Source organism: Lytechinus variegatus, chromosome 17 (assembly GCF_018143015.1).
Source record: "Lytechinus variegatus isolate NC3 chromosome 17, Lvar_3.0, whole genome shotgun sequence".
Taxonomy (NCBI): Eukaryota; Metazoa; Echinodermata; class Echinoidea; order Temnopleuroida; family Toxopneustidae; genus Lytechinus; species Lytechinus variegatus.
Genome location: NC_054756.1, coordinates 20,161,503 through 20,180,857, shown reverse-complemented (window position 1 = coordinate 20,180,857; position 19,355 = coordinate 20,161,503). Strand labels below are relative to the sequence as shown.

The 19,355-nt window shown below is 34.6% G+C and overlaps 1 protein-coding gene across 1 annotated transcript in view; it reads left to right on the top strand.

Moving 5' to 3' along the window:
• Positions 1-19,355, top strand: part of LOC121430961 (serine/threonine-protein kinase dyf-5-like) — a 38,837-nt gene that overhangs the window by 18,528 nt on the left and 954 nt on the right. The window contains exons 2-13 of the mRNA XM_041628401.1: positions 1,717-2,377; positions 3,683-3,737; positions 5,055-5,176; positions 5,620-5,699; positions 8,305-8,437; positions 8,857-9,028; positions 9,652-9,819; positions 11,033-11,535; positions 11,975-12,111; positions 13,817-13,912; positions 17,427-17,546; positions 18,341-18,446. Coding sequence (XP_041484335.1) covers positions 2,277-2,377; positions 3,683-3,737; positions 5,055-5,176; positions 5,620-5,699; positions 8,305-8,437; positions 8,857-9,028; positions 9,652-9,819; positions 11,033-11,535; positions 11,975-12,111; positions 13,817-13,912; positions 17,427-17,546; positions 18,341-18,446 — 1,793 coding nt within the window. The 5' untranslated portion in view covers positions 1,717-2,276. The remainder of the gene's footprint in view (positions 1-1,716; positions 2,378-3,682; positions 3,738-5,054; positions 5,177-5,619; positions 5,700-8,304; positions 8,438-8,856; positions 9,029-9,651; positions 9,820-11,032; positions 11,536-11,974; positions 12,112-13,816; positions 13,913-17,426; positions 17,547-18,340; positions 18,447-19,355) is intronic.

Here is a 19,355-nt window from a genome sequence, read left to right as displayed (position 1 = left end):
TTTTCTGAATTAAAAATAGAGATTGAAAAATGAAAATTTTCTTGAAATTTTACTTTTCACCAATAGTGATCATTTGCATATTTGAAAAATGAAAATCTGAAATTGAAGGATTTTGTGTACTTTTTTTAGTGATTTTGTTTCTAGTAAAAGTTCAAAATTTCTCCGTGGAGGGGAGGCAAATGCCGCCTTGAATTGTGTTTTCCCCTTCCGCTGCACACAGCCAGGATTTGCAATTTGAACTTGAAAATTGACCAGCAGACCTGTGCAATACATCAGGGGATCAGATGAACCCTACCCTAAATTTTTAAAAATAAATGATAGGTTGTGATAAGGGGTGTCGATCCATGTTTCGGATCCATGACGTGGGAGTGGGTGTGGGGCAAAAGTGAACCAAAAAAACCTAAAATATTCGGCATGCTCAGTTACTCATACCAAGGGCGGAAATCTCTCCCCAAAGGTAGTGGACCAGGGACTGAAAAATTTGACAAGTAAAAAGGAAGAAAAAGGGTTTTCACATCAAAAGTAAGGTCATCTCATCCAAAATAATGTTTTATTTCAATTTTGAATGATGTATTTCTTTCCATCATATGTAAAATACCCAAAATAGTAGGGGATATTTGATATTGTGTCCCCTACTATTTTTTGGAAGGGGGACGTTTTCCATCTGGGATTTCTGCCCATTACTCATACAGAATTTGGTGCATAATTTAAATTCTGTTTGTATAATGGTATTTCTATGCCAATTTTAATGCTCTCTAGGGTAGGAATTAATTTTCATTTTTAGGGGATAATTTTCTTTTTCACATTGGGGCAATTGCAGAATTTCAGGGGCTATTTCTCTCATTTGAAGGGCTACTTCTTTAAGGGGTAAGAAATTGTATAAAGTGTGCAGTAAATATTAAAAGCAAATTATTCTTCTGCCATTGTAGTTAGAATATTGATTTTCTAAAAACTCTTGAATATTGTTTGGAACAGACCTTGGGGAATATAGAAAGAATGGTCGCCACCAAAAAAAAAGCAATTTGGGTGAATTTTAGGGGTGATTTGGACTGTCATGGTGCGAACGTGAACGTAATGCCACGCAGAACTCGCCTCGCTTTGTCTTGAAGCCATTGATTGTTGATGAGGTGACTTCTACAGCAGGCAAAGAGTTCTAGTCGTTAACGATTCTAACACTGAAGATGTTTTGTCTCTCACTCAGTCTACTGATGATTATGTTAATCCTAAACTTCAGGGGGGCGTTTCATCAATATTTTCGTCTGACAAGTTGTCAGTTCTGACAACTTTCCTGGATTCTGATTGGTTGAGAAGCACTGTTACTATAGTAACTGTCGGATAAAACAGGACTTGTCGGATAAAACGTCCGACAAGTCCTTTCATGAAACGCTCCCCAGAAGTAAATTTGGATACATCATACTGGTCAGCAATAATTGCTTAAAATCAACTGTAATGTGTAGACCCATCAAATCTAATTCATATGTTGTAGGAAAAAACATCAGTGTTACATGTATGCTTATTTTTTTAATTTTTTAAAATTTTTCATTCATTAACGTCAACTTATACATATGTATGATGTAATTGGGATGGATTTGGTCAAAAGTTCATTCCAGGCTAGACTCTGTAACTGACTGAATCTTTCAATTATTCATTTTTATAACTCTTTGCATGTATTTCAGTTTTTGTATTCTTTCATTTTGTTTTGTTTTGTAAATCCAGATAACTTCGGCATCTACGTGCAAGCTATGAAGATAAATGCAGAGTAGGAACAAAGACCAATCACAGCTGTTGAAAATTACACTCATCGACACATACATTCCTCCCTCGTGCAGCACCTCAGTGAGCATTGAGTATGGTGCCAGCTGTATGCATGTACATCACACTACCATCAGAGTATAAATAGGACCCAGCCAAGTTAGCATTCCATTTGCCACGTTCACGTCTGGCAACCATCCATTAGGCATGAGAGTATCGTGATTAATTATTGAACACATAATTGCGAATCAACACTGGATCATACATTGTAACATTGTACTGTAGGCATTGTTCAGTTCATCACAGGAAACTGATCCGAATTTTGTTTGAGGAGTGGTGATATAACAAGCAAACTCTTCCAACTATGGCTATCTTTCATGCATCCATCGTCAAAGATCAAAAGAGGACTTCATAAATACTCATCGCTCTCTTAGGAATGCATGTCATGGCAATACGAAGGACATCTTAACAGCAGACATTAAAACTCTTGTTTGAAAGTGCTTTTTTCAAGTTAGAATTTCACGATGAACCAGTATCAGCTTCAAAAGCAACTGGGAGATGGGACGTATGGGAGTGTTATTCTCGGCTGCAGGTTCGATAATGGAGAGAAAGTCGCCATCAAAAAGTAAGTTTAACTTTAAAAGTATTGATACACACATCAGCAATTGCATTGGTGAGAAGATACATTTTGAGCAGTTATTCTTGCAGAATACAGAGAGTTTTTGGATTGTCTGATGGTACAGGGTGGGGATTATTGTAATTATTGTAATGTTATTATTTTCTTTAATAACCTGTTGGAGACAGAGCACGCATCTAGCCTAGATGCGGGCTGGAGTCTATGTAAAGCATGTGTTAAAAATGTAGCAAAATAATCCATCCTCCAACAAGTTTAATGGTGTATCCTTGTATTACATCTTCATCTCAAAACCATTAGGGGTCATACTTAAAACAAGTACATGGATGTGTATTATGACCACATATCGGTAAGATAATATACAGTGTACAGGCTATTAAGGCAAAAAGGGGGGGGGGAGGAAATGTACAAACTATTTTGCCTACATGTGTGTTTCATGTAGATCAAGTTGATAGTCTCCTTTATGAGCAATTGGATTTATTAAGAAAACGTGATAAAAGACAATAATAAACGTGTACAAAATTAAAACAACCCAATACTCATCAGTTTTTGTACAAATGAAACATGGCCGATGACTAGCTGTGCATTACATACGATGACAAAGTAAATACATGTACAGTATGCATGTGATGCTTTGAAACAAGTTTTAAGTATAGATACATGTATGTACACATTTTGATAAATTTTCATGCCCAGTATTGAACCCAGTAAAACCCAATATCATTCAATTATGTACATTAAAGTGCTATTACCTGTCTGAACCACAAAAACCCCTTCACGCACTTTACCTTCATCATCTATGCCTGATTTGAGCAAGTCAATGGAAATTACTGGTGTAGTGCTTGAAATCTGGTTGCCATGGGAACAGGACGCCGTCTGCACAATAGGCAGATAATATCCGTTCTGTTGTCGGTACGTAATTGCTTTTCTGTGTGTATGGAATGAACACTGGAAAGTTCAAAAGGGTACATATTGCTGTGGACACCTTATGAAGATAATGTGTATCAACAAAGGCTATAATACATTTACATTATAAAGATTCATTAATGTCCTCATTAGTAATTGAAATTGGGTATTTTATGGTTTGCATTCAATTTTTATTTTCAATATAATATATACATGTAGGATTATTCTTTATTCAACTTTTTTTTTAATACTCCCACCATATTGTTGTCTTCTATATTTTTGCAATGTTTACCATCTACCGGTATGAAGTTAAAGGATTGAAAACTTTTTTTGCTGATATCCTTTGTGGCTTTAATTATATATTTTGTTGTTTATTATTTTTTTTTGTAGAATGAAAAAGAAGTTTTATTCATGGAATGAATGCATGGAGCTGAGAGAGGTCAAGGTAAGCTAATTAGTTAATCAAGCTACAAAATTCAGTACTGTATAAAAATGCATATTTATATAAAGTATAAAGTATGAAGTGTGGATTGTATAGATGAGAATTTGTGGTTAAAAAAATATGTAGGCTCATCTGACTGCATGTTTGTGAGCATCTGCAACTGTATTTGCACATAAACTAAAACAAAAGGTTAAATGTGATACTGTATTGTATGTACATGTATTTGGAGTTTGGGGAGATATCTCTATCTATAAAATGTTTCTTTAACCTTTGATGACCATTGGATTCTTTGTTCCAGCTACTGTATGACTTATTTCTTGTTGCTACATGTATATCCATACTTTTACACTGTTGAGTGTACAAGTAAATGTAAATTGTAATATTGCACTGCCTGTATGTTTGATTGATGTTTTGTTTGCATTTCCCATAGGAAATTGTTTAAGGAAAAAATAAATGAAAAATTTAAACGTATTGTAGAAAAAAGGAAAAAAGAATACATGTACATGTACTAGAAGATCATGTTATATATCAGGCGAGATTTTCGTGAACCATCTTGTAATCATTGCTGAACATGAATAGAATAATGTACACACATGTGCATGTACTTGTAGGGTATTACATGTAGACTGTAAAATACCCAGCATTCTTGTAAGGGCTCATCCATTGTTGCCTGGCAACAGTAATCAATGAGTGTCGTGTAGCGATGTGCATCCCTGACTGCCCCCAGTGCACAGCTCGCTACAAACCATACTGCATATCTACATGTAATTCAACACTGAAGGGAGATGCATGAGTTGAAGAGGCAGTTGTGCATGTGATTAAAATCACGATCAAACCCCAGATTGTTTTTTGGCTACACGCCTTCACAGAATATGAAGAAATAAACATCTGTATACCCATCCATATTATGTGTAGTAAACCTGTATCACATAATATGGATGTATGTAGGCCAAAAAGTGAATTGCACATATCCACATGGCACTGCTACAGAATATCAGTGCACAACTCCTTTTTCACCCATTACTTTACATGTACATGTACACTGTATGAAACAAACATGTACATCAGTACATGTACATGTATATCCTATGAGTACAAACCAAAATTACTACTGAACCAGCTTTATAAAGTTATAGGTACATGTACATGTAGACTTTAATCATTTTGTTTTTCTGTCTCCATTTTCCATTAAAATTGTTTTAAAAAAAAATCAGTGCAAATTGTTTGGATTATGTAAACGTGGAGGCCCTACTTGAAAATCAGATGGTTGTGTATTTACATGTAGAAAATAAAATATTTATTTCCTCTTTTTTTTTGCAGTCTCTGAAAAAGTTGAACCATGCAAACATTGTCAAGTTGAAGGAAGTGGTTCGGGAAGACAACATTCTTTATTTTGTGTTTGAGTACATGCAAGAGAATCTTTATGAACTTATGAAAGGAAGGTAGGTCATTACAAATCTCATGTTTTATGTTGTAGTTTTACATGTACATGTAAGCCCCTGTTTGAGGGTTATGAACTTGTGATTGATACAAACTAAACCCAGTCTTGTGTCAGATTGATTTTTAATAATTTCTAATCCTCAAAAGACATGGTTTTGATGATTTGAAAACTAAAGATAGATTTTAAAAAGACATACATGTAGCTACTTCTATTCTTTAATCATAGGAGTATTTTTACATTGTACAGTGTACATGTAGGTTATTAAATTTTTAATCAGCAACTTTGAGAAACTGATTGATTTCCTCTTTCCCTTAAAAAAAGAATGATTCTATGATCTTTCACTTTTACATGTACACGGATTGATTATTACCTGAACATTACACATGAACTGTATACCAAATTATGGGTATATTGATGTTTTATTATTGTTGTTTACCTTTACAGGGTTAAATTAATAGCGGAACCAGTTATCAGGAATATTGTTTACCAAATTCTCCAAGGACTAGCGTACATCCACAAAAATGGTGAGCATTTCTGAAAATAACCCCAACCAACTGTCAAGTCATGTAATAATTTTTACCCATATAGACCCAAAATCCTTTTAGCGTCTAAGTACTACCCATACATGTATGTATTTTACATATTTTGAATGATTCAGATGTTTTTTGTCTGTAATATTTTTGAAGGGATGTGAATCGCTTTTTTCTATTTCCATATTCAATTTAAACAGATATCTACATGTACATGTACACTACTCCCCCCCAAATAAAAATGCATACATGTACATCAGAAATATTTAACTGGTATGAGAGTTTCCCCTTCAAATAGTCTGCAGTGAATTAAAAAGATAAGGAAAAGAAAAGCTGTATTTCTCAATTAGACAAAATCGATGCATTAATTGTTCATTTACACACAATGAACCCATAATTTACCATTTAGAAACCATAAAAAAACCTACAAAAGAATTTATTTCAAAATCAAATTATGAGAAAATCATTAAACATTATCATGATACACTTCCAAAGCTAAAACTTTCCCATGAATGTTTTACTCTGGACTGTATTGATAATTTCCATTTTATAATTCATATTTTATGAATATGATGTACATGTAGAGAAAACAATAAGGGGGAGATCAATAGATATAGATGGCAGAGATATAGATTTTCGAAACATACCCACCCCCAAAAAGGGAAAACAATAGTGAAAGATGATTAGCAAAGCAAGATAACAATCCAGCTTGAAGTTACTAGGCAACTGCACCCAGATACAAACATGCGGGAGGAATGGTTTTTTATATTCCAAAATAAAATTGTAAAAAAAGCATTGAACATTGTGATGATATGCTTCCAAAGCTAAAACTTTCCCATGAATGTTTTACTCTAGACTGTATTGATAATTCCTATTATATAATTCCTATTTTATAAATATGATGTACATGTATGTAGAGAAAAAAATAAGGGGGAGATCAATAGGTATACAATGTAGATGGCAGAGATATAGATTTTCGATACATGTATCCACTACCAAAAATAAAAAAGGCAAAACAATAGTGAAAGATGATTAACAAAGCAAGATAACGATCCAGCTTGGAGTTACTAGGCAACCGCATCCAGATACAAACATGCGGGATGAATGGATTAATGGCCTAATGTTCAATACAGATCATTGTATCCCTCATTACCTGTAGTTTGAAGGTACACGTACAATCTCAATGAACTTTTGCAGGTTGTTCACTCTGTGTATGTCATGTGGTCTATTAATGTAAGCCTCATTGCACTTGTACTTTTCACTTTCACCATTGTATGAAGTAAAAAAGAAAAAGAAAAACCCAAGCAATATTAAATGAATTAAAAACTCTGATATATTTGTATATTAGAATGATCACTGTACACTGGGAAACAAAACTTCATAGCAAATACCATGAAGAACAATCCTCACTCTAATTTGATTGTTCGGCAGGCCAAATGTTAGTTGTTAAGTATTTTGGACAACTTTTTTTTTCTCTCTTACAATTTTTTTTAAAAAATTCTGTGTTATTTATAAAAAATTAAAGTTAATTACAAATGTTACAAATGATTATCAAGTGTTTGCAAATCACGTAAACACAAGTTGGTAACAAAAAAAAAATCAGATTACCTTGATTCATATCCCCTACCCCCCCCCCCCCCCCCCCGTATTTTGGACAACATGGTTGAGAGGATTAGAGCCTGTTACTCCTCCTAAGCAAGACTACATGTAGCATCAAGAAAAGAAAAATGTAGCTGTCATTTTCTGGTGTCAGAAACTGTCTGCAATTCCAGACTATGAGTGTGTCTGGATTGCCAATTAAAATCAATAATGAATGGGGAGGAAATATTGAATTGATATTGAATGTAATGTGCATTTGAAATGGCAATAATGTGGCAATTATGCTGCAATGCTGTACAACTACATATGAGCTTACAGGTATGTTGAATATCCTGATATCTATGCAATGTTTATCCATTCCATTATCTTTTAGATAGAAGTTTTTATCTTTTTTGTAAAGTATCTCATGGATTTTTGGGGAATACATGTAGCTATAGCTGGAAAACTTTCAGGAGTAGTGTATAGCATTTCTACCTTAAAAAAAAAGTTATATACATGAAGCTCTCTATTTGAGCTGAACTCCCAGTTAAGACAGTTGTATCGAACTCCCTTCAAATTACCAGATACATCAGACTTGATTCCTTGCTATTTGCCACCCTGATTCCAATTAGCATAGGGTGGTACTGTACAGTTGTATTTTTAATAGTGGTTCTGCCGTGTAATCCGAGGGTTGAGTGTGAAAAGCACTTGCATCCGCAATTGCTCAATTGCTATCTGGTTGGATGCAGATCAATGTTGTTGATTTACAATGAAGAGGGACTTTGCTGCTCACTGTGGGAACACACCCTTGGGAGTGGAGATTGTGCGTGTACATGTAGGCAACCCCGGATCTGATGAATAGGGTAATGGTATTAAGGCGTTGAGAGATGCCATTTCAGTGGAAATGCTTTGAAATTGGATAACTGGTAATAATAATGATGATGGTAATGAATCACTATTTCATGGTGCATATCCCCAAAATTTAAATCAAGTCCCTGTGTGTTGTTACATCTTACCTAAGGTTTCTTCCACCGAGACATGAAGCCTGAGAATCTGTTGTGCTGTGGACCTGAACTCATTAAGATTGCTGATTTCGGTCTAGCGAGAGAGACCAGATCCCGCCCTCCGTACACAGACTACGTGTCAACAAGATGGTAAGATTTCATTCACATCATACCTTTTGAATTTTTTAGATTTTTAAAATTCACCAGAATTCATCTGGTTTTTGTGGACAAGGGGACATTGTTTTAAAAAAAAAAAAATTCATTTAATCTCACCTGTCAGTTTAAAGTGCCAATATGTGTTTGGTGAATTTACTTACAATTATATTTATATGAATAAGTTGTCATGCTTTGCATGATGTGCTTTAGATATGCACATGTACACCCTATCTGTTTTAAATTTCATATTTACATTTTTAAATTCAACCAAAAGTGGAATTACGTTTTTTTTGCAGGCTGTAGATCTGTTATCCTCTGAGTCAATCAAAATGTTGTAAATAAGGAACATGTACGGTATATATTCTGTAACTCTACCGGGGTATTTGACAGTATCAACTCTTCTTTTGTTGTAGGTATCGAGCACCGGAGGTCCTACTACGCTCCACCAAGTACAGCTCACCGATTGATATGTGGGCAGTAGGATGCATCATGGCCGAGCTTTATACGTTAAGGCCTTTATTTCCTGGTAGTAGTGAGGTAGATGAGATATTCAAGATCACTACGATATTGGGCACCCCTAAGAAGGTAAGACACACTCCCACCCCTGGCAATTTCTTTTTACGGGGGGGGGGGGGGCAGTGAATAAGGATTTTTATGGGCTTTTAAAATTTTTTCCAGGGCTCCGAGTCCTCTTGTATTTTTCCCCTCCTATGCTTTCGACCCTCTACCAAGATAATACTCAAGAAAGAACTAAAATAAAAAGTAGGAAGATGAAGAGTTAGATTTAGATCTCAAATTAATTGACTATTTACACATTGGATTATTCTTAATTCTGTGTGGTATTAAGACAGATGAAAAAGAAGACAAATTACAAAAGATTGTATTGCTATAACTAGATGTACATGTTTACATCTCTTGACCATGTTAAGAAAAATTTTAGTACGAAGAAATATTTAATGCAATGAATATTCCAACGTATGCCAACTGATCAGCATAGGAAGTATACGAGGGTGATATGCAATTTTGCCGTCACGAAGTTGAAGATCTTTACTAATTAGATCCCACTGATGTTCCTCTATTACAATTTATTTCATTTTTTTTCAATTCTGATATCAGCATATTATATTCCACTTTTCATGAAAGCTGAAGGTAATACACTTTTAATCAGTCTCCATTCATGTTCTTGGCCTTCGTTTGACTCTCCACAGGAGGAATGGGTAGAGGGATACAGGTTAGCATCCCAGATGAACTTCAAGTTTCCTCAATGCGTAGCCATGCCGCTCAAGACAATCATACCCAACGCAAGTCCCGAAGCTCTTCAACTCATACGTGACATGCTTGCCTGGGATCCCCAGAAGAGACCCACAGCAGCTCAAGTGAGTATGGGGTCTTTCTTTTGGGTTGGGTCCACTTTTGTGACATACCAGAACTAAACAACTGTGTCTCATTTAAAGCAAAATGATAGTAGTTGCAGTAAAACACTAATTTCATGATAAAGTCTGTAAAACCAAGGTTAAGTATGACTATATCATCGTGGATCTAGATCTGGTACAGTTTACATAAACTGAACTTTGTGAAATCATAAAATCTAAGCTGAAATATGATCACACAGAAGATTGCCAACACAGATTGGCACATGTGGGACAGTGTATTATTATTGCTGGAATAAAGACCTGATGGAAGTGACCGATTCCGTGCTTATTTTGGTTATTTCTCAGCAATTACACAATTTCTTCCAGAATCCTTTGGCACATATTTTTTATTCATACAAACAGACACTTGGGTGGTCATTGTATTAGATTCTGTAAAAAGTCATTTTGAGATTGTTACCAGAACTGGAATTTACCTTTAAATAAGGCAAATATCTTCCAATTATCACTTCAGCAAAATATCTGTGTCCCACTAAAGGTTTACTTAATACACATGATGTATAGACCAGTTCGTAGTTACTTCATGGGCAATTTTGGTCAAATGACCTTTCATTTCTTTCATCATGATAGGCAGATTTCAAAGCAAGATATTACGTAAGCTTGCCTTACATAGCAGGATGAAGAAATTGAATAGACCAGGTGACTAGAATAGCACACCAATGAACACTTAATGAAGGTATTTGTTGCATTCCTACTTTGAATGCATATCTTAGCATGTTGCATAATGTACTTGACAAACTGTGAAATACCAGTCGTTCTTGGAAGCATTGTTGTTTTTTGTGGATGTAAATGAAAACGACAATTCAAAAGAATGTATGAATAATCAAGACATCAAAGTTGGTGCTTATCTCATTAGATTTTAAAGCACCATGTCACTTTAGTGCAAATGACCTTCTTCTGATCATGCGTAGAATCTTTTGATCATGCGCAGAAAGGAACTACGAACTGGCTTATTGCAATGTCAGACCTGACAGGATATTGCCAATGATATGTAAATGTGATGCCCATGTAACAGTAACAAAAATTGATTAAACTACAACATATCCAAGATTTTGAGATCAAAGATGGCTGTCAATGGTTGGAGATCTTCCTCACATAGAAACATCTATCTGTAGCCACATCTGCAAATACATTCTCTTTCCCCTGCTTATATCCTCAGTGTCTAAAATACAAGTACTTTCAAGTTGGCGTAGGTGAGCTTGGTGCCAAAGTTCAGCCGTCCACTCGACAACAGCAGCAGCCAAATCAATTACCACAAAGGGAAGCACCCAATCAAAGCTCTGCAAAGAGGAGAGTCGTAGCGGAACAGAAACCAGCGCAAAGCCCTCTCCCCAAAGTACAACCCAAGAAGGAAAATGCCCCTCCCAAGGACAGTATGGACGATTTCTTCGCCAATTTGGGAAAGTCCAAAGAGGTGGAACCCTCAAAACCCGTGAATGTCGGAAACAAGAGCGGGAGGAGAAAGTGGGAAACGGTGAAGAAGGTGGAAGACAGTTGGGGTGATGATTTTGATTTGGATGAAAGTCGGGGGTTCGGTGGTAGCAGTGCCAAGACTAAGAAGATAGGAGGATTGAAAAGCAAGGCGTTACCTACAATTGGTGCAGGAAATGCAGTCGGGAAGAAGGCCTCATTAGATTGGGATGATGATGATGACTTTTTAAGGTAAGTAGAGTGGATTGCAGTATGCATGTGTCTTGATATTTTATCACTGTATATATTAACCTGTGTTTAGGATCATTTCTAAATCAAACTTACCCCAATTTTGAAGACCTCTCTTAATTTTGATAAAAATGAAAAAAAAAAGCAACCTTCTGGTGCATAGTAAGGAACTATCCTGCCTATTGTTTTTAACAGTTTCATATGACATTTCAAATACAGGTTTTGTATTCTGACTATTGTGGCATTACCTTTATGATAATTCACAACTCATACATACAATTATTTTTTCCTAAAAAAAAAGTGGAAATAAACAACGATAGATTGCATAGATCGGAGTTTGCTATACATTCATAATACTTAAAAGATATAAGTTTTAACTCAAAGAAATTGTTTTTCTAATAGCTGAGGGAATTTTTTTTTGTATCCTTTCCTTTCATTACAGGAGTCCACCTAAGCATAGAGTAGGTCATTTGTCAACAAGAAACCAACCTGGAGTGGCTAGGGTGGGACTAGAGTCTGGAAAATCCTCTGCTTCATCTGCTAAACAGTTCTATATGGGCAAGGCTAGATATGTACCAGGTAAAATCCACAATTTGCCACTCTCCACCCAGGTGTTAAATGGGTACCTGGTAGGATGCGAAAGCGTATGTAGTATGCGTAGCGATTGAGTCTTGGGACTCTTGTTGGAATGCTCCCCAGGGAGTGGAGAAGGTGCATGCATTGTATGCGGGCATGCAAGGATCCGATGACCGGGATAATATATCTGTAAAGCACTTAGAGACGTTGTTCCGATGTGTAAAGCACTATATAAATGCGGATTATTATTATTATTAAAATATACCCATATGCCGCTCTCCACTGAGGTTGCATTTATCTGAATCAAATTGCTTTGAAATACATGTTCTTAAAAGAGAATTGGGTTTGTTTTGAGGCATTGGTTTGATAGGTTTATTTATTAATAATAATAGTTTAGTTAAAAAAAAGATGCATGTAGAGAGAAGCAACAGATGTAAATTTTTACAATATTTTTTACTAAAGAATGCAATACATGAAACCATACCTTGATATGCTTATAATCTCACTTTACACATTAAAAGTTGCATGCAGATGCATCTTGCAGCACATTATCGCAGAAGTCAGGTCATGTTTTTTTCATGCGCTCAACTGCATATTTTTCATCAATGACTTTTGTCAGTTTACACTGTGGATATTGTGCGATAAGAGGATTTAGGTTATATTTTAATTCTTCTGAAACAGCCCAACTATGTACATTTTATTTTTTCTGGGTTTGAAAGTAATGAGCCTGCTCCCAAGCTAAACTTGCATTATCTTTAATAGTCAAAGCCCTGAAGAAACCATTGAAGTAGCTGACCATAGCTCAATGAATAGATAAGATTAGGCTTTTAATCTTAACAGGATGAAAGGATTATAAGGTGTTCAAATGTATAGCCAAGTTTGAGTTTAATCCAATAATCCCATTCACATGATTTAATGAGGATGTTCCATTCAAAGCTTTCTTTGTTAGGGGTATTAAATCCAGGGGAGCTTTTCATGAAACATATAGTCAGTGATTATCACTGGCAACTCTTATAAGCTACTGAAATCCTTGTATCTGATTGGCTCAGAACACATCAGTAGATGAGAATCACCGACTTGATGATTCATGAAACTCTAATAATAATAATAATAATAATAATAAAAAAAAAAATAAAGAAATAATAATAATAATAATAATAATAATTATAATAATAATAATAATAATAATAATAATAATTATAATAATAATAATAATAATAATAATAATGAACATTTATATAGCGCTTATTACAATAGTTTCTAAGCGCTTAACATTTATATCTTAACGCAATACATGTATAAGGATTATGAAGAGCATAATAAATTATATCGTATTAGGTTGCATAATATAGTATACATGCTATATTGACCACATTTTGTCCATTCCTCTAGAAAGTAACTTGTCTGGCTATTTCATAATCACTGTGTTAATATTTCAAAGGGATTTCTTCATCATGTAAATCAAGTTCTAAGATCATTTGGAAGCAATTCTGCTGCATTCAACAGAGTTAAAAATAAGGAAAGTCAAAGTTGTGACTTTTCTGTAGTGAACAATCACAAAGTAGGGATAGTCCTGTACAAAATTTACTATCATACCAGCAAGCTTGTTCTTGTGAAGATTGCACTTTCAATACCCCCTCCAAAAAAAAAAGAAAATAAAAACAACAACCAACCAGGTAACAATATATATAAACCTTTTTCTTATCAGGTATGAATGTGAAGAGTCCAAGGAAGGAATCGGGCCATGGTTTACCTGCTCTCAAAGGTGTAGCCTCAGGTAGTGCTCATAGAACTAACTTAATAGGTGAGTCAGTCAAAATGACTATGACAGGCCAGTCTTACTAAAATTTACCATTGATTATTCCTGATTTATTGTTGTTTTATTGCTATTTATAATGTTTGTCTTGTTTACATCCATGCGTACATTTTACAACACATGGAAATATACACAAAGTGTATGTTCAATAAATCAACATAAATATGAAATTAAATAAAAGGAATAATGAGCATGATCGGTTAAGGGTTCGCATTGAGGTGAAAAAATTTTTTTAAGGTACTTTTATCAAATTTGCTTTTAAAATGATCTTTGATATCTCAGGTTTCAAAAAACTAAGTTTCATGAAGATTGATGATTCCGAAAGTACCGGAATAGTCCATTTTATTCATGGGGGTGCTGCTACCTCTCATCACGGACGGACATTTCTACTCAAATTAAATTCACTCTAGTTTTACTGTTTTTAAAGTTACTCTAATTTGGTTTGGATGTTCTTGCACTCTGAACATTTCTCTATTATCAGACATAATATAGTAGAACAAAAATATTGGGAACTAATTTTTTTTGGTAGGTGTTAACATTTCCATTTTGAAATTTCCGTCCGTGATGGAAAAAAAGATGAAAAGTTTTTTATTCTTTATCAGAGTAGAAATAAAAAATAAAAAGGTTTAGAGGTATCTCTCTAAACACTGTACATTATTTTATTTGAACATGGCTAAAATCCATACATTTTATCCATATCATAAACTCAGTCAAAAATGATCACGGACGGACATTAATTTGATCACGGACAGACAAAGTTAATTCACTCAAATTCATTTCACTCTAGTTTTATTGTTTTCAAAGTTACTCCAATTTTTTTTAATGGTCTTGCACTCTGAACATTAATCTATCATCAAACATAAATTAGTAGGAAAAAAATATGGAAGTAAACTTTCCTTGTAGATGTTAACATTTCCGTCCGTCCGTGATGAAATTAATGTCCGTCCGTGATCATTTTTATTAGGATAATGTCTATGGATTCAGCTTTTTATTCTTTATCAGAATAGAAACAGAAATAAAAGTGTGTAGAAGTATTTCACTGGACACTGTTCATCATTTTATTTGAACATAGCTAAAATCCATACATTTTATGCATTTGATAAATCAATGAAAAATGATCACGGACGGACATTAATTTCATCACGGACGGACGAGTGAAATACTTGTGGAAAGATTCATATATGCAAATGAGAAACTTTGCTGAGCAGATTATGAGTTTAATTTTAGCTTCTAATTGCAGTGAAAAATGGCTCTGAGAATTATTCGGAACTCAAATGGAATAAGCCTACAACTCTTCACAATTTTTTGTGATATCTTTGTTTGGCCGTTATTGGGGCTATATTGTTGTCAGGAAAATTGTTAAGCATTATTGGAATGCAGATAGAGTTGAAAAGCTACATGTACATGTATATGCCAAAAAAGCGGGAAACAAAGTATGGCAAGAACACATCCAAAGCTGTAGATTTCATCAATTCAAGCTTGCAGAAAGTGATGGAGAAGAAGTAGAATGCAATGCATAATCTGATAAGCAGAAAAATCAATTTTTCCATGTACAAACTTATGGATTCACAATGCTTCTAACAGAACATAGGTTTGTGAAAATTACATGAATACCTTTTTTCGAAGTCCATTTTGGAGCTAATTTTAAGCAAATCGCTTATCTGGTAAACTGTGAAAATGCATAAAGCTTGCACTGCAGTGTTTAGAAGTTAAGCTTTGGATTGGAATATCAATTTCAATTTTGGATTCGGTCAGGGCCTAAATACATGAGGGCTGTTGATGTTATGGGGTGTCTCCGCTTTAATGCAAAAGATGGATTTAAAGAGAGCCCATGACAAGTGTTGATCCAACAAACAAGCATAAGGATCAGTGACCTGTTAATCTTTTAGATTTAGTTTTTGGACCTTAAAAAACATCTTTGCTCTTGGAAAATTAATGCCTAAAATCATCATGATCATAAAAATACTTGTATCAACATGATCAATAATCAACTAGCTGTTGATTTTGAACCTACTTCTATTCTACACTTTAAAAAGACAATAGGGGAAGGCGGGGTAAGTTGTGACACTTTTTGCATTTTGCACGTTAGAATTGATATGACTAGTAATATTGTAGAAATAAGTACCTTACCTTTAAATTTGATTCTTGGGAAATATTTTCACCTATATATAACTTTCTACCCCCACGCTGAATGTCATTGTGACCTTTGAAAAAAAGGATGTCAAATTGCTCAACTTGCCCCATCTGTGGGGTAAGTTGTGCCATCGTCTGGGGTAAGTTGAGCCACAAAAACTATGTAAAAAATGTATGCGGGAAGAACCAGGATGTCAATTTTTCATTTAAAGTCTTTTCACTTGCTAATTCTCTATGAATACTAACATCTTCTAAAAGTAAAAGGACTGTCATGTGAATTTGCTCCTTTCTGCCTGCATATCAATGGCTTTTTATGTTTTTATTTTTTTTTTGTTATACATCACTTATTCTTTACGTTCGATTTTGACAAGAAATATGTTAAGAGCAATCGTATGTCTAGATTATACTGTGCGTCTAGCATAGAAATCAAGTTGCTACATCTTAAATCAAGTTGCAGCAACTTGATTGTGCAACTAATACTGTTTAATATTATTAAAATATGTACAAATCATCAAAACAATTGCATTTGTTTACCAAAAAAGTACTAAGAACTTTTTACAGAGTACTTCCATTGTATTTTAATTGTGTCCGTCCGTGATGTCCGTCCATGATGTCCGTCCGTGATGGAAAATATTTGCAATTCTCTCGGAAGTTTGATATTGGTTAAGAATTCAATATGCTGAACATAGAAGCTAACATACCCGAGTGTTAGGTGCATTAACAATAATTGGTCCATGTAAAGCTGTTTAGATAGAAACAATAAAAATGTACAAAAATTCTAAAAACCACATTTCTATCTTGTCCGTCCGTGATATGGCACATTTAGTGGATACCTGTGTTTGTAGGTAACCATGGCAACAAACTTTTTTAACCATTCAGCATACTATGTCCTACCCTTCACTATAAAACACAAAGGAACCTTGTTCATCTTATTCCTAATTTGTTACAAGCCTTCAAAACTTTCAAAATCTATCAAATGTCCGTCCGTGATGAACCGATCATGCTCTAATATGATTCAAGTGTTGTGAATGGAGAATCGATGGTTTTATCATCGTCATCATCATGATTAAAATTTCTGTATGCTTGAAACCAAAGTTGATCCTGACACTGCAATTTGTCAAGAATTATGCCTCAGTTTGTGAATAGTTTTTATTATTACAGAAAATTACGACCTTGTATTACCAGTATATGAATAGCATTTAATATCATTTTGGGGGGCTTGTTTTGAAGAAGTCTTTGTGATAGTTCAATAAAAATCATATTAGCGAAAGTGTGATTGCAAAGAATAAATTGTGACAAGAATGCCAATGCTTGAAGAGTCTGTCTTACAAGTCATTATCTATATATGATGATCTTCTGTCTGCTCCAGGATCTAATTACGCAAGAAGACCAGATAACAACTTTGGTGGTGGTGGAGGAGGAGGAGGGAGCTACATGCCATCATTTTCATCCAAACCAGACAGCTCTACAAGAATAGGAGGCTATAATGGTAAGAAATAACCCCCCGCTTCCATATTCAGTTGTGCATGTACATATGCTTCTACGATGTAACGTCTGTGTGGTAATAAAACATAGTATCTCAATATTTGTTTTGTTCTCTAGATATTGAAATAATGGGTATCTCAGTCCTACAGAGCTGCCAAGTAGTACAGATTTTCAGTATTTAGTACTGAAAAATAAGAAGAATACTGATGGTTTCATGTAAAACACTGATTTCTAATGTTTCAGTTTTATATCTTGTCCAATAGTGTTTCATTGAGAATACTGATTTCCTCAACAAAATACTGCTTTTCTGATTTGGAAATACTGAAATGTTCTTGTTCAGGTTGGCAGCTGTGGTCCTATAGCTTTTTTCTTTCTCCATTTTTTGCCACTACACAATTTCAAAGGAAAAACGGTCAATATTTCTGTTTGTGTTATTGGCAATACCATGAGCTATGTTCTTCAGATCTGACTTCTTACATAAGGGACTTCCCAGGAATGATTGCCTCAATTTTCTCATTTATATAAAATGATTTGAAATAAAGGTGCAGGGAACTGAATGTTGGGCATGCATTACTGGTAACTTATTTTCCTATAACGGCAACCACACATCTGCACTTCATAAATACGTACAGTAACCCTACCGGGATGTAAGTTTTTCTCACCATTTTCTATAAAAAGAATTATCAGTGCGCTGTTGTATATTGTATTGTAATATCCCATTGGAAGCAAATTTATCTTATAATTTTTTTCTGCATGGGATGTTGCAAAAGTAATTTGAATATTTGCCATTCCTTTCAGAACCATGGAAGACATCAAAAGCAGGAGTAACAAATACATTTGGAGCAGGAAGGAACAACGGGCTAAGAGCACAACCTGTACACGGTAGAACAGATTGGGCATCCAAGTAAGTCATTCCCACTACAATAGTTCAAATAGAATTAAGCAGTGTAGGTCTCATTAAAAATTGTCCTGCTCGGTTCCATGACTATTGCTCCGGTGACAGTTGCTCGGCTATGAATTTCACACATTAATGGAATGACCATATTTAACCCTGGATTTAACACTATGTCCTATCCTTAACCTGACCCTAAACCTAATATAAAACCATATTGCAACCCTAACCTTATATCTTAGACGAAATAAAGCCTGGAGCAAATGTCGTTTTACTGTTCAGCCCCACCCCTTTCTCGTAGAAATTGTGTTATACAGATTTCATTGCATTATTAGTTTACCATGACAAAAGTGAAGCAAATCTTTATAAGGGGTATTGGGATTATATATCCAGTGATTGAGGGTGAGAATTTCATGGACATTAACAGGTAATTAATTCTGGAAAAAAAAAGAAACCAAGCAGTGGAATGGAGAAATAGTACAAATAAAAATATAGAGAGACTTCTGTTTTCTTAACAGTGGGGCAGAGTGGGCCTGATAATAATATCCTATGAGATTATCAGCTCTTATTTTTAAGTGACGTGATTTAACAATAACTTTATTTGTCACATTTGATCATTTAATTCAATACAAAAATATTCTTTGCCCTGATATTGTATTGATTTACAGTGAAAATTTCAATCTTCATCTCCATACTTGAACTTAAGCTAATTCATTGTCAAAATCTTGAGAGATGTATCTAGCCTGTTATCTTTCAGTCTTGTCTATAGCTAGTCAAAACGTTAATAAAGCCATTGTTTTTACAATTCTTACAACAATATTACCAACACAGAGCATGTATGGCTCTGTTGCTTGGGGCTTACTCTTTAAACATTTCCAAAAATTAATTAATATCAACATTACCCACAGATCCACAAGAGTT